The 12,400-nt window shown below is 43.7% G+C and overlaps 1 protein-coding gene across 1 annotated transcript; it reads right to left on the bottom strand.

The window, feature by feature from the left end:
* Positions 1–213: 213 nt before the first annotated feature.
* Positions 214–12,057, bottom strand: EIF1B (eukaryotic translation initiation factor 1B). The gene is made up of 4 exons (XM_073630383.1): positions 11,723–12,057; positions 5,263–5,426; positions 2,604–2,705; positions 214–554 (listed from the first exon to the last, which is right to left on the bottom strand). Exons 1-4 carry the CDS (start codon positions 11,751–11,753, stop codon positions 510–512), a joined length of 342 nt encoding a protein of 113 aa, XP_073486484.1. The 5' UTR covers positions 11,754–12,057; the 3' UTR covers positions 214–509.
* Between the last annotated feature and the right edge of the window lie 343 nt (positions 12,058–12,400).

Genomic DNA, 12,400 nt, shown 5'->3' with positions numbered 1-12,400 from the left:
CTACAATAAAGCACACTAAACCTAAAAGTGGAAATAAAAAAATTTCTTTACATCATATTGGAAGAATTGATGTGGCCAACCCAGATGCTTGATATGATGTTGGCATCCTGAAGGCTTGGAAACTATTGGGGGTGTAAGTCAAGTTCAAGCCTAATCACATACTCCACAGCAGCCTCCTGCTTTTAACCAAGTAGATGTACAGAAAGACAAACATAGGCAGCAACATACATCTTTAATACAACAAAAACATCAAATAAAGTGGAAAAAGTTGACAGATCGCTAAAACATTTCCATTGGAAATGTGCTAAAACTCGCCACTTAGATTTACCATCTTACAGCAATTTTCTTATGTGTTACTAGCATATTCTTTACACACTTTTGGTAATCATGCAAAAAAGGGCCTAATTTTGAACGCTCAGAAAGGTTGAAAGTCCTTTTGCTGTAAAGAGTCATGTTTCAAAAAGTAGCCAGCCGAGCCCAAGCAATACAGGAGTTGGATCATTCACATCTCAGAAACCATGGACTTTTAATTGTTCTTCCTTCACAATGCCAATCTGCAAAAAAAAAAAAATTAATTCTCCCAAACATTTTGCAGTTGCAGAACATGTGCCAAGCCACATTGAGATTATGCTTTAAAATTTACCCATAATAGAGTTCTAGTACCCCGCGTTAGCAGCCAAATACCACTGCTAAAATGATGGTACAGCACCTCTAAAAATAGTAGCGCTTTCACACTGGGGCGGGAGGAGCATCAGCGGTAAAGGTGCCCTAGGCATTCCAGATGACAAATTCAATTTCTACTGCTTGCACTAGTCACAGATGACTGCAGATGGGTACTCAGGCAGATTAGTGGAATGAAAAGGCTACTGGCATGTAGGCTGCCTGCTATACAAATGTTAACCACTACACCTCCAGAAGATTAACACACACACACACACACACACACACTTTTGAAAATTCTGCTATAAAAACATAATAAAAAGTAAAAAATTAAATCTTAATCTCTTCATACTCTAAATATTCTTGGAAAAAAAAAAAGTGCAAATTGGTTTTCATAAAAGTCATAGCATCTACAAAGTAGGCTATAGATACACATACTGGAATTTATTTTATATACTATTAATGGCAGCGATCATAGAATTAAAAGCATTTGTTAACAACTCATATCAGGGGTGCTGAGCCCTGACACCAGAGTCAACCATAGCCTGCTGCTCAAATAACTCCCATCTTTATACCATGCCCTCTGTTCTAATCCTGTGTGATTTTTTTTTTTTTTTTTTTTAAAGTCTACTACACCTCATTTCACAGCTCTTCTCAGCGATCACATGATCGGCTGGCGCTCTCCCCTGAGTGATGTCAGCAGGGGAATATCAACCCCGCCCACTGTATCCGACAGGGAGAGAAGAAAGCCAGACGATCATGCGATTGCCAAGAGCCCGGAAATTAGATATAGCAGGTTTTTTTTTTTTATAAATCAATCACTCACACAGATGTGAAATTGGCTTAACAGTGGACAATCTGACACTGGGAACCAGTGGCATAACAGTGATCAGTGCTAAAAATATGCATTGGCTTGGAAGGAGTTAGACATTGAGGCAAGGGGTTAGCTGTGCCTAACCAGTTTGTGTACACCAGAGATCTGCAATAGCTGGAGGTCTGCTAATTGCATAACTACAAGTCCCATGAGGCATAGTAAGACTGACAGCCACAAGCATGACACATGCAGTTAGCAGACCTCCAGCTGTTGCAAAAATACAAGTCCCATCAAGGCCTCTGCGCGTCATGCTTGTGGCTGTCAGTCTTGCTATGCCTAATGGGACTTGTAGTTCTGCAATAGCTGGAGGTTTGCTAATTGCATCCCTGGTGTACACAGTGCACCATATTTTATTCACCGCTTTGCAGGGAAAGAAAATCCAGCACATCCCCACTGACCAGACAGAGCTCTGCATTGTTTACATATGCAGAGCTCCGTCTAGTGCATCTCTTCGCCGATCAGCAGATGCCAGCAGGCATCCATTAGGCAGCACCCACTGGTCAGCTTCTGCTGTGACCAATCACAAAAGAGGCACGCGTCCCCTACCCAGAAGTGCAGAACATGCATACATACGATACTGCACAGAACAGCCACCCTATAGCAGTAAAGCCGCTATAGCGTGGTGGGCAAGTGGTTAATAGAAAACAAAAACCCACACAGGTTAAGCATGTCATAGCTCGACAAACTCTGCCCAGAGGTAGACAACTGGCTCTTGTGAAGGACCATTTTAGAAAGCGTGTCCCAATAACCATTTTTCAGCAATCATCATCAACAGTTACCCTTTGCATTAAATACCCTGCTAGGAGCTTCTGTTAAAGATCATTGTTCAGGTACAGATCTGCTACTCCAAAAGGCAAGTAGATCATGTCTAACACCCCTCTACATTCTATGGGCAGCCTTTTAAACTCCAGCATACGCCAGCTGCAAATATCTTAAATACTACTATTGAGAGTCTGCAATGCTCAATTTGCTAGACAAGTTGAACATTGGCCTCAAAGCCAAGCAGTACCAACCACACTCCTGCAGGCAAATACAAAATATAGCTAAAATTAAAATGTACCGTACTTACTTCCATAAGAAATTGGCAGATGTTTTTCCTCTGATCTCCCTGAAGCTGAATGACTTCTCCGTATTCTGGGTGTTCAATCACAGTACCATTACAGGCAAATTTCTACAAAAAAAAAAAATAAATAATATTCTTAAAAACTAGTGTTGTCACCTTTAGTGTATGTATTCCTAATGCCAAGGTACATTCTATTGCTCTCAGCCTCCTCCAAAGTCTTTTGCTGCTGTGATCTCACTTAGAGGCTGGCTACATACATTCTCCATGGGCTCATTGTATTTAGAACATAGCCACCATCTCTCACCCCTTAGAGTTAGTGACTATGGAATTTGTACATAGAGCAGTGTACATCACTGCAACTAATATGCACCGTTCGTTCCTGACAAATTAAAGCAAAGGGGGAAATAAAAAGGAGACGTTTGGGAGCCGATAGTGGATGTTACAAGGAAGCAGAACACAAAGGAAAACAAACAGTCTCATGAAAAAGTAGTGTCAAGCAGCAGGTGTATGGATTTTTGGAGAAGTACCTTTTAAGTGTCACTTTAATAACTTCCTGCCCGTAGGACATCCTGACTTTCAGTGGCTGTACCAGGATGCCTGCAGCTACAGGCATCATCCCAGTATCCTTTTGCAGCCAGCGATTCCACCATGTAACCGCTGCATTGCTTTTACAGGCAGGAGGGGAGACCTCCACTCTCCTGTGCGATCAGGGAGCCCAGGATCCGATCTGGCAGTGTCGCCAGGTTACCATAGAGCTAGCTGGCCATGGTCCGGATGGTCCCCGGCCATCTCTGATCCTGAGAGGCCAGAAGCGACATCACTTCCTTTTCTGGCAATTGTAAACACCGTCTTTCTGGAAAGCAAAACAAACCTTTTATCATATCATACTTTCCAGGGTAGAGGAGAGATCTGGGGTCTTCTAGACCCCAGAAGTCTCCATGAAGACCTGCCTTGTCTCATTTTTACCACAATGGATATCTACTTTTGTGATAGGCATAAAAGTGATTACAAAAAAAATTAAAAAAAAAAATTTTTTTTTTTTCTTCAAGTGCCCCGTTCAGAAGCAAAAATCCATATGTAGCGTTTGCAACTATACCTCACGTGTGGGGCAAACATAGCAAGAGCAATAATTTTAACAATAGACCTCCTCTAAATCACCTGTAAGAATTTTTGTTTTTTTAAAGCGTCGCCTATGGAGATTTTTTTTAACCACATGCCAACCAGCCGCTGCAGTTGTACTGCAGCAGAATGGCACAGCTGGGCAAAACGGCATTATGCAACATCGCTTCGCCCTGTGTCCACTAGAGGGCGCGTGCCCCCCCCCTTGCCGATAGGAGTGCCCGGTGGTCTCTATCACCGTCGGGCTTCTGCTATCGCCATTTAGACACGGAGAACCCAGAACTGTGTGTAAACAGTTTCCGGTTCTCTGAGGGGAGAACAGACAGATCGTCTGTTCATACAAAGTATGAACAAACGATCTGTTATCTTCCCTGCACTGTCCCCATTCCCCCTCAGAACACACTTAACCTCTTCACTGCCAGTGACATTTTTACAAGAATCCATGCATTTTTAATCTCACTGATCACTGTATCAATACCAATGGTCCCAAAAATGTGTCAAAATTGTCCGACATGTCCGCCATGTTGAAGTCACAAAAAAAAAAAAAAAAAAAAAAAATGTAGTAATGGCGGCGATCTGCTTAAAAAAAGATTAAGATACTATAAATACCCCATTTTGTAGACGCTATAACTTTTGCGCAAATCAATATACGCTTATTGCAATTTTGTTTACCAAAAATATGGAGAATACATGTTGGCCTAAACGGAGGAAAAAAGTGTTTATTTTTGGGGGATATTATAGGAAAAAAAAAAAAAAAAAAAAAAAGTAAAAATGCTTTCAAAATTTTGCTTTTTTATAGCGCAAAAAAAAAAAAAACCCTGCAGAGGTGATCAAATACCACCAAAAGAAAGCTCTATTTGTGGGAAAAGAAAAGGATGTCAATTTTGTTTGGGTGCAATGTCGCATGACTGCACAATTGTCAGTTAAAGCAACACAGTGCCGAATCGCAAAAAGTGCTCTGGTCAGGAAGGGGGTAAAACCTTCCAGGGCTGACGCAGTTAAGCAACCGCGTGCGCAAGTTTAAAGCTCAACATGTTAGGTATCCATTTACTTTGTGCAACATCCTACCAAAAATTGGGTAATACATTGTTTATGCATTAAAATGCATTACTCTTTGCAGGTTCTCCATTTTCACCTAGTAATGGCATTATCTGTCCCTGAGTGGCTTTACAACTATCTATGGGGGGAGCAATGGTTGCCACATAGGCTAGACTAAACATATCTGTCTTATCTCCAATACAAAGAGATGGGGAAATTGGTACTTTACAGAGGATGTTTGCTTTCGGTTTAAGCGCAAAGTGAAAAAGGGCATTCCGTTCTCAGCAAAATACAAGCAATTGTACTAAAAATAGTTTAGCCAGGAAATGTTTTTCCCTTGTTGGAGCAAAATTGGATCATGCTTAACTGTCATTTTCCCCCCCCTGGATCAACTGTGGGTATAGGATTGTATAGTTTTTTTTATCCCTTTTATTGGTTTAACTAGTTAATCCGATTGAAAAAAGACAAGTCTATGTGACCCAAAACTCCACTGAATTTTACTAGTCACCTTCTTAAAGGCTTTCACAAGCTTCTTTTTGTCGTAATCATCTGCAATGCCCTGTACAGTTGTCAGAGTTTTCCTTCCGTTTCGTTGTTGAATTCTTATATGGATGTAATCTTCAGTCCCTGCCGGGAGTAAGTCGTCACCCTTAGTTGCATCAGCAAAGGGGTCTGCAAATGTAAGGGGAAATAAATATTTAGCAGAACATTTATGACTTAATTTCAAAACCAAAGTCCAAGATGGAATATGTAATTCAATCTGTTGAGAATACTTCATAAGACATCAAATCATATGCAAGTTCTCATATCAAGCTTCTTTTGATTATAAACAAACTGGAATGTCAGCAGTGAAAGGCAAAATTACCTTTTAGTCCAAATAAATTATTTTCACCTACAATAAGAGTTGACATATCTGGGGTGGACCAACTTCATTGTCTTTGCAAAATGCATTACAGCTGTTCCAAAAAAAGCTTTGCACGCCTATTTTAGGCCCCCTACACAAGGTGGGAATCACTGCAGTATGCCTTGTGTCTGCTCCGCTTATGCAGAGTGGACAGAGCCCGCTTGCCTCTAAGGGCGGTCAGATGTAAATGGACCACCTGTGTTTACACCCAACTGCCATCTAATGCACCAGATGGATAGGGAACAGATTCTCATCCATCTCTTTTTAGCAGACAGAATAAGATGTTAGACATGTCCACTGACGCCCACTGCTCCATAGAAGAGACTGAATCCAGTGTAGATCACATCCAGGTGACTGGTAGATCAGTCCAGCAACCTGTAGATCACGGCCAGGTGACTGGTAGATCAGTCTGGGCTTGCTGACCCACCACTCCAGAGCATCAGAGTGCAATGCAGAGGGAACTACTTGTAAAGTTGAAGCAATAGCCGCATAAGTTGATGTCTCCTCTGTAGTGCTGGCTCCTTTCCCATGCAGAGAAAAAAAAAAAAAAAAAAAAGATAGAATACCCCCTAGGTGGGACTTCAAATTGGCAACACCAAGATGTAAAATGGGTATTTATTGAAAAGTAAAAAGGGGGGGGATGGACACCCCCACACACAAAATGATGGTTGCTAAAACAGACAATTGACAAAAAAACAAAATGCATATTGTCTTGTAGTAGAATATAGGTACATATGTCCGGTAATTGCTCTCCGATGTCCGAGAAAACTTTGGTACCCAACACGTTTCAGGTTCAAAGCCTATTCATCGGGGGCATTTATATAGGAGAATTTGAATTCGATACAAGGTGAATGGTGCAGCACTCAGGTACACAAATATTCAGGCAAGAATAAAGTTATCACTTTCAGTGGATGGCATGTTTGGAGGTCTGGTTCAGCCTTCATGTTAGTCTGTCATGACCCATGGATGATGCCATGTCACTTCCCCCCCCTAAGCAAGGGATGTACAGCTAGGAGCAGGAACTTAAAGGCTCATAAAGAAGTCTCAGTAAGGGCCGAGTCAGGCCTTTCCACAGTACTTCAATAGATGGAAATGGGAGGTGTACTGAGAAGTGTCTCACGCTCCTTATGCAGAGTGTAAATTATCCTATATAAATACCCCTGATGACAGGGCTTTGAACTTGAAACATTGGGTACTGAAAAGTTCTCAGACACTGGAGAGCCATTACCAGACATATGTACCTATATTCTACTGCAATATGCATCTTATTTGTCAATTGTCTGTGTTTTAGCAATCATTTGTGATTAATGATTTTTTTTACCCTTTATTTTTCAATAAATACCAATTATACATACTCCTTAGTGTTGCCAATTTAAAGTCCCACCAGGGGGAATTCTATTTTTTTCTATGCATCTAGGGATGTGGCAAACTCACCATTTGTTCTGTTATGGTAAAAACCATTTCGCCTGTCCAATGTGGAGTGATACTAACTGCACTCCACCTCTTATCCCAGCTAGAGGTCTCCAGAGTGGTGGCAGCCAGAAAAGATCTTCGGGTCAGTGTGAAGGAATACACTGGGCATAATAAAGGGCTGCTTTCACAATGTGCTGTGGTTTACCCACACCACGGGTGCTGTGCACCAGCAGCTTTCCTGCATATTTAGCCGTATACTTCTATTATATCCTGAGATTTTGGTGCACTTTCTGAAAGCAGCTCATGCACAAGTGCAGCAGGCACTACTGCTCCTCTCAAAAAAGTGATCCCAGTGTGTCTGACATGTGGTGAGGAGATATGTTGCCTCCTCATCACCCAATTTAAACCCATGATGGAAAAAAAAAAAAAAGCCTACATGCATGGATTAAGCCTCAGGACCAACAAGAGGGCAAATCCTTTTTGCAGGCAAAACAGATCCTTTAATTTTTTTTTTCCCCAAAAGGTTATTAGTAAATAGCATAGGTATACAAACTGACAAGCTGAAAAAAAAAAAAATACATGTGACATAACTTGGGGCTTAAATCCAAAGTGGAGTGAAAGGCAGACAGTGTGAGTAAATACAATAGGTAATGGCACCTCTCCTTCATGTAAAAATCATTTTTTGCTAGAAAATTACTCAGAACCCCCAAACATGTTTTTTTTAGCAGACACCCTAGGGAATAAAATGGTGGTCATTGCAACTTTTTATCTCGCATGGTATTTGCGCAATAATTTTTCAAACTCCTTTTTTTGGAAAAAAAAAGTTAACCCAATTTTTTTGTATAATGTGAAAGCTGTTACGCCAAGTAAACAGATACCCAACATGTCATGCTTTAAAATTGCGCACTCGTGGAATAGTGCCAAACTTCAGTGCTTAAATCTGCATAAACGAAGCTTTACATTTTTTTTTTTTTTTTTACAGGTTTCCAGTTTCAAGTTAGAGGAGGTCTACTGCTAGAATTGTTGCACACGCTCTAACGCACGTGGCGATGCCTCACATGTGTAGTTTGAACGGTGCTTACATATGTGGGCGGGACTTACATGCGTGTTCGCTTCTGAGCGCGAGCTACTGGGGACAGGGGAGTTTAAAAATAGCTGCATTTTACTGCCGACTCTATGGGCAGCTTTGTGTGAAAGGGCTCTAAAGCTTACTGCTTGATTTCACAGGTTAAAAAACTAAACTGAATCGCAGTAACTGGATACCTCCCAAGTGCCTGCACCCCAATATACTAGCGTTCTACACATCAGAGCACCACAATATTCAAGGATTTTGGGTTGCTCTACAATCAAGATACTTACCAGTGCAACACAACAGCTCAACCAGTGCAGTCTTGTCACATGTTCTAAAAGTAAGCTCCTCCCAAAACATTTTATTTGCATGACACATTAAAAGAAAGTTAAAGCCCTTGGTTACTATTTGCATCCCTCAAGGGCTCCAGCATAATGGGCACAAAAAAAAAAAAAAAAAAAAATCCTCTCCTTAGCCTACCTGCAGCAACTATACTGCATGGACAAAGTACAGGTTCATTTTAAGGGTTAAGCTACAGATTTTTTTAAATCCAAGCAGTTAGTTTACACTACAGTTGGCCCTCTGAAGAGCAATCTGCTAAGGATCAATTTAAAGAGGTTTGACAGGCAGCGAGTGTTAACTCGTCACAGCCCATTTTGACCCACTCAAAACTGCACGCAGATGAATCACCACCCCCAAGTGAATGGGCATTCAGCAGGAATGTGAAGGGGGAGAGGGAATAGTTTTTGCCACAGTATGTGTGCTTCCCAGTCTTGCAACTTAAAACCAACTCCAGGATTCTTGTGTCTTTAAAGTGTTACTAAACCCATGACAGTAAAATCAGTCCTAGATTGTAAGCTCTAACAAGCAGGGCCCTGATTCTTCCCGTATTTTAACTGTACTGTTTGCCCTCATGTTATATAGCACCAACATTTTGTGCAGCGCTTTTCAAATCCTGTACAATATGCGGTAAATGCATGTTATACTTCCTGTGGAACCTAAGGTGTCAATCCACTGCATTGTGTAAAAATGCTGTTTGATCCTTTCTCTTCCCCTTCTTCCAGTTCCCAATATATTTCCTGATAATACAGAGGGTAGGGACAAGCTGCACTTGCTCAGTTTGGTGTGTACTGCTAGTTTTTTTCTTGGGAGGGTGGCATGTGATCAGCACAGGGACAAGCAGCACTGTCCCAACAGAAGGTCAGGGATCCTGCAGCCCGCTAGGACAGTCAGAGCAGAATGAAATCTTCTACAAACTGTAACCAGACACTGATAGAAGACAAAAGATTGCTACTGTGTTTCCCTGAAAATAAGTATAGGTCTTATATTAATTTTGGTGACACAGTAGGGCTTGTTTTCAGGGTAGGTCTTACCATGTAAGGTGCTGTCTTCTCTCTCCCTGCCAGGAATCCCCAGTGCGAACCAAGTTAAAATGCTTGTAAAATGCTATAATCCACTCTATTACAGTAAAATAAAATGTACAATGCGTGTTTCTGTAATATAATTGTGCCAAATACCTGTTATATCGCCGCTCTGCACTGTGACCCGCCGGAGCCCTCTTCCTCGCAATTATATTACAGAAACTCACATGACAATGCGAGTTTCTGTACATTATATACTACTGTAAGAGTGGATTATAGGATTTATAAGGATTTTATAAACTAGGGCTTATACTGCAGCCCTCCTGGAAAAAACGCTAGGTCTTATTTTTGAGCAAACACGGTATATAGTGATGAGAAAAGGCTTTTTAGCTGTTTAGAGTTACAAAAATAATTGCATTTCCATGTACTGTGGGAGACCAGCTCTAGTGAATAATGGGTCCTTGTTTTAAGGACATTTCAAATGTTTTTGTATACCTAAAGTATACAGTAATGTGTAAACATGATAGAGCCTTTATCCCACCCGGGAACAAAATCAAGTCAGGCTGAGCATTGCTCAGTCACTCACAGGAAGCACTGGGTTTAATCAATGAATACAGTGCTTCCGCTGATTGGCTGAGGCGATGAGGATCGTAAAGTCATTGGCTTACTTTAGCCAATCAGAGGAAGCCCTGTATTCACTGATGAAACAGCTTTCCCAGTGGGCACATCAGTTAGTGAAGCACATAGTGAGTTTTATCCAGCTTAGTCAAAATCATGTAAAGTCACATAACCCATTAAGTTTAAAATAGAAATGAAAGGCAAATGGAGCGCTACTCTTACAAACACCCAAGCCATTGCTCTGCCCGATAGGGAGCTAGGCCTGACACCAACTGTAAATTACTACGCCCCTTTCCACCAGCCATTGGGCATGCCGCAACTCCCTGTCCCCCACCATCCGCAGGCATTAGGCCACTCAACACCAACCATGGGGCACTGGTTTAACCCCCACCATCCCCAGGCATTAGGCCACTCACCACCAACCATGGGGCACTGGTTCTCCCATTCCCCCCCCCCACAATCCGCAGGCATTAGACCACTCACCACCAACCATGGGGCACTGGTACCCCCCCCCATCCGCAGGCATTAGGTCACTCGCCACCAACCATGGGGCACCGGTTCCCCCCACCATCCACAGGCATTAGGCCACTCACCACCAACCATGGGGCACTGGTTCTCCCATTTCCCCCCCCTAACCATCCGCAGGCATTAGACCACGCACCACCAACCATGGGGCACTGGTACCCCCCATCCGCAGGCATTAGGTCACTCGCCACCAACCATGGGGCACTGGTTCCCCCCACCATCCACAGGCATTAGGCCACTCACCACAAACCATGGGGCACTGGTTCTCCCATTCCCCCCCCCCCAACCATCCGCAGGCATTAGGCCACCAACCATGGGGCACTAGTTTCCCCCCCACCATCCACAGGCATTAGGCCACCAACCATGGGGCACTAGTTTCCCCCCCACCATCCGCAGGCATTAGGCCACCAACCATGGGGCACTAGTTTCCCCCCCACCATCCGCAGGCATTAGGCCACTAACCATGGGGCACTAGTTTCCCCCCCACCATCCACAGGCATTAGGCCACTAGTTTCCCCCACCAGCTGCAGGTTTTAGGCCACTCACCACCAGCAGACATTGTTACACCCTGGTGCCCCAAACTGTAGCCCAAGGACCACACATAGCACTTTAGTATGGTTTGGGCCCCTCATTCCTTCCATCAGGTCTGCAGTTTCTCACAGTCCTCAATCATTGCACATTATGTGTGGCCCTTGGGTGATGTCAGGGGCCACATTGAGGCCCATCTATAGATCATACCTGGACAACTACTGCCTTCCACCCCTGGCTTTCTCCACGGCAGCCCCACCTAAACCCTGAAGTACAGCGATGTGGCCCTTTGTTTGGAGAGTTGGAGGACCTTGTATTGACATCAAGTACAATACACCAACAAGTAGTGTCTGTAGGTGATAACGGCCGGAGATGGAGATAAGGGAGGTGAACGGCGGTCCTCAGACCGGCTCCAGCACGCCGCCATCTTATAAGAGTAGATAGTACAAGTCCGGGGACAAGGAGCGGATACGGGAATGGCGGGGTCCCTCCCCGGGGAGACACTCAGCTCTCCTCCCCCGGCTAGAAATACCGGGCCCCGGGTACTCACCGAAAGAGTTGAGGTTCTGAATAGAGGACATGCGATTTTATTACGAGCACGGAGTGCAGAGGAAATGTCTGGCGGCGGCCGCTGATGGAGCGGAGAGAGAGCTGTGTCCGGCGGGCTGGACGGAACTGCTGTCCGGGGAAGTTAGAAGCGCACGAGAGAACTTAGCCGGGTCACCTGAGGCGGCAATGCCAAAGCAACGGGACTCCTTCACCAACGTCTCACTAGGCCTGCCTCAGCCTGCTCGCTTACAGAGTAGAATAAGATGGCCGAGTTGCGGCTTTTTAGCTTCTTGTTCAGCCGTCGGTCACGTGACCCCTCCCCCCCTCCGCGCACGGCTCTCTGGGAGTTGTAGGAGGTATCGGTCTCACGCACCTGTAGTAGAATAGGCGAGTAGAAGAGCTGGATAGACTACACTTCCCGTCATGCACAGCGACCCATGAGGGCTTGAAGAGGGCGTGGCGCACGTTACTGGGAGAGGAATCGTAGCTGTAGCGCAGTTTTGTTTTTGTTGCTGGGATTGTTTGGAGGGGGTGTAGTTGGGTGGTGTGGGCGCCATTTTATTTTAGTCTAGTGGGTGGTGAAGAGACCTGCAACAGTATGAATACGGGACATGGTGTTTCATCACATCGCCTATAGCTATATTAATGTTAGGAATGGGAGGAGCTTTTTTTTATATAA

The sequence above is a fragment of the Aquarana catesbeiana genome, linkage group LG05, assembly GCF_042186555.1.
Source record: "Aquarana catesbeiana isolate 2022-GZ linkage group LG05, ASM4218655v1, whole genome shotgun sequence".
In the NCBI taxonomy this organism is placed as follows: Eukaryota; Metazoa; Chordata; class Amphibia; order Anura; family Ranidae; genus Aquarana; species Aquarana catesbeiana.
Note: the sequence above shows the minus strand (reverse complement) of the source record. Positions and strands in the feature narration are given on the sequence as shown.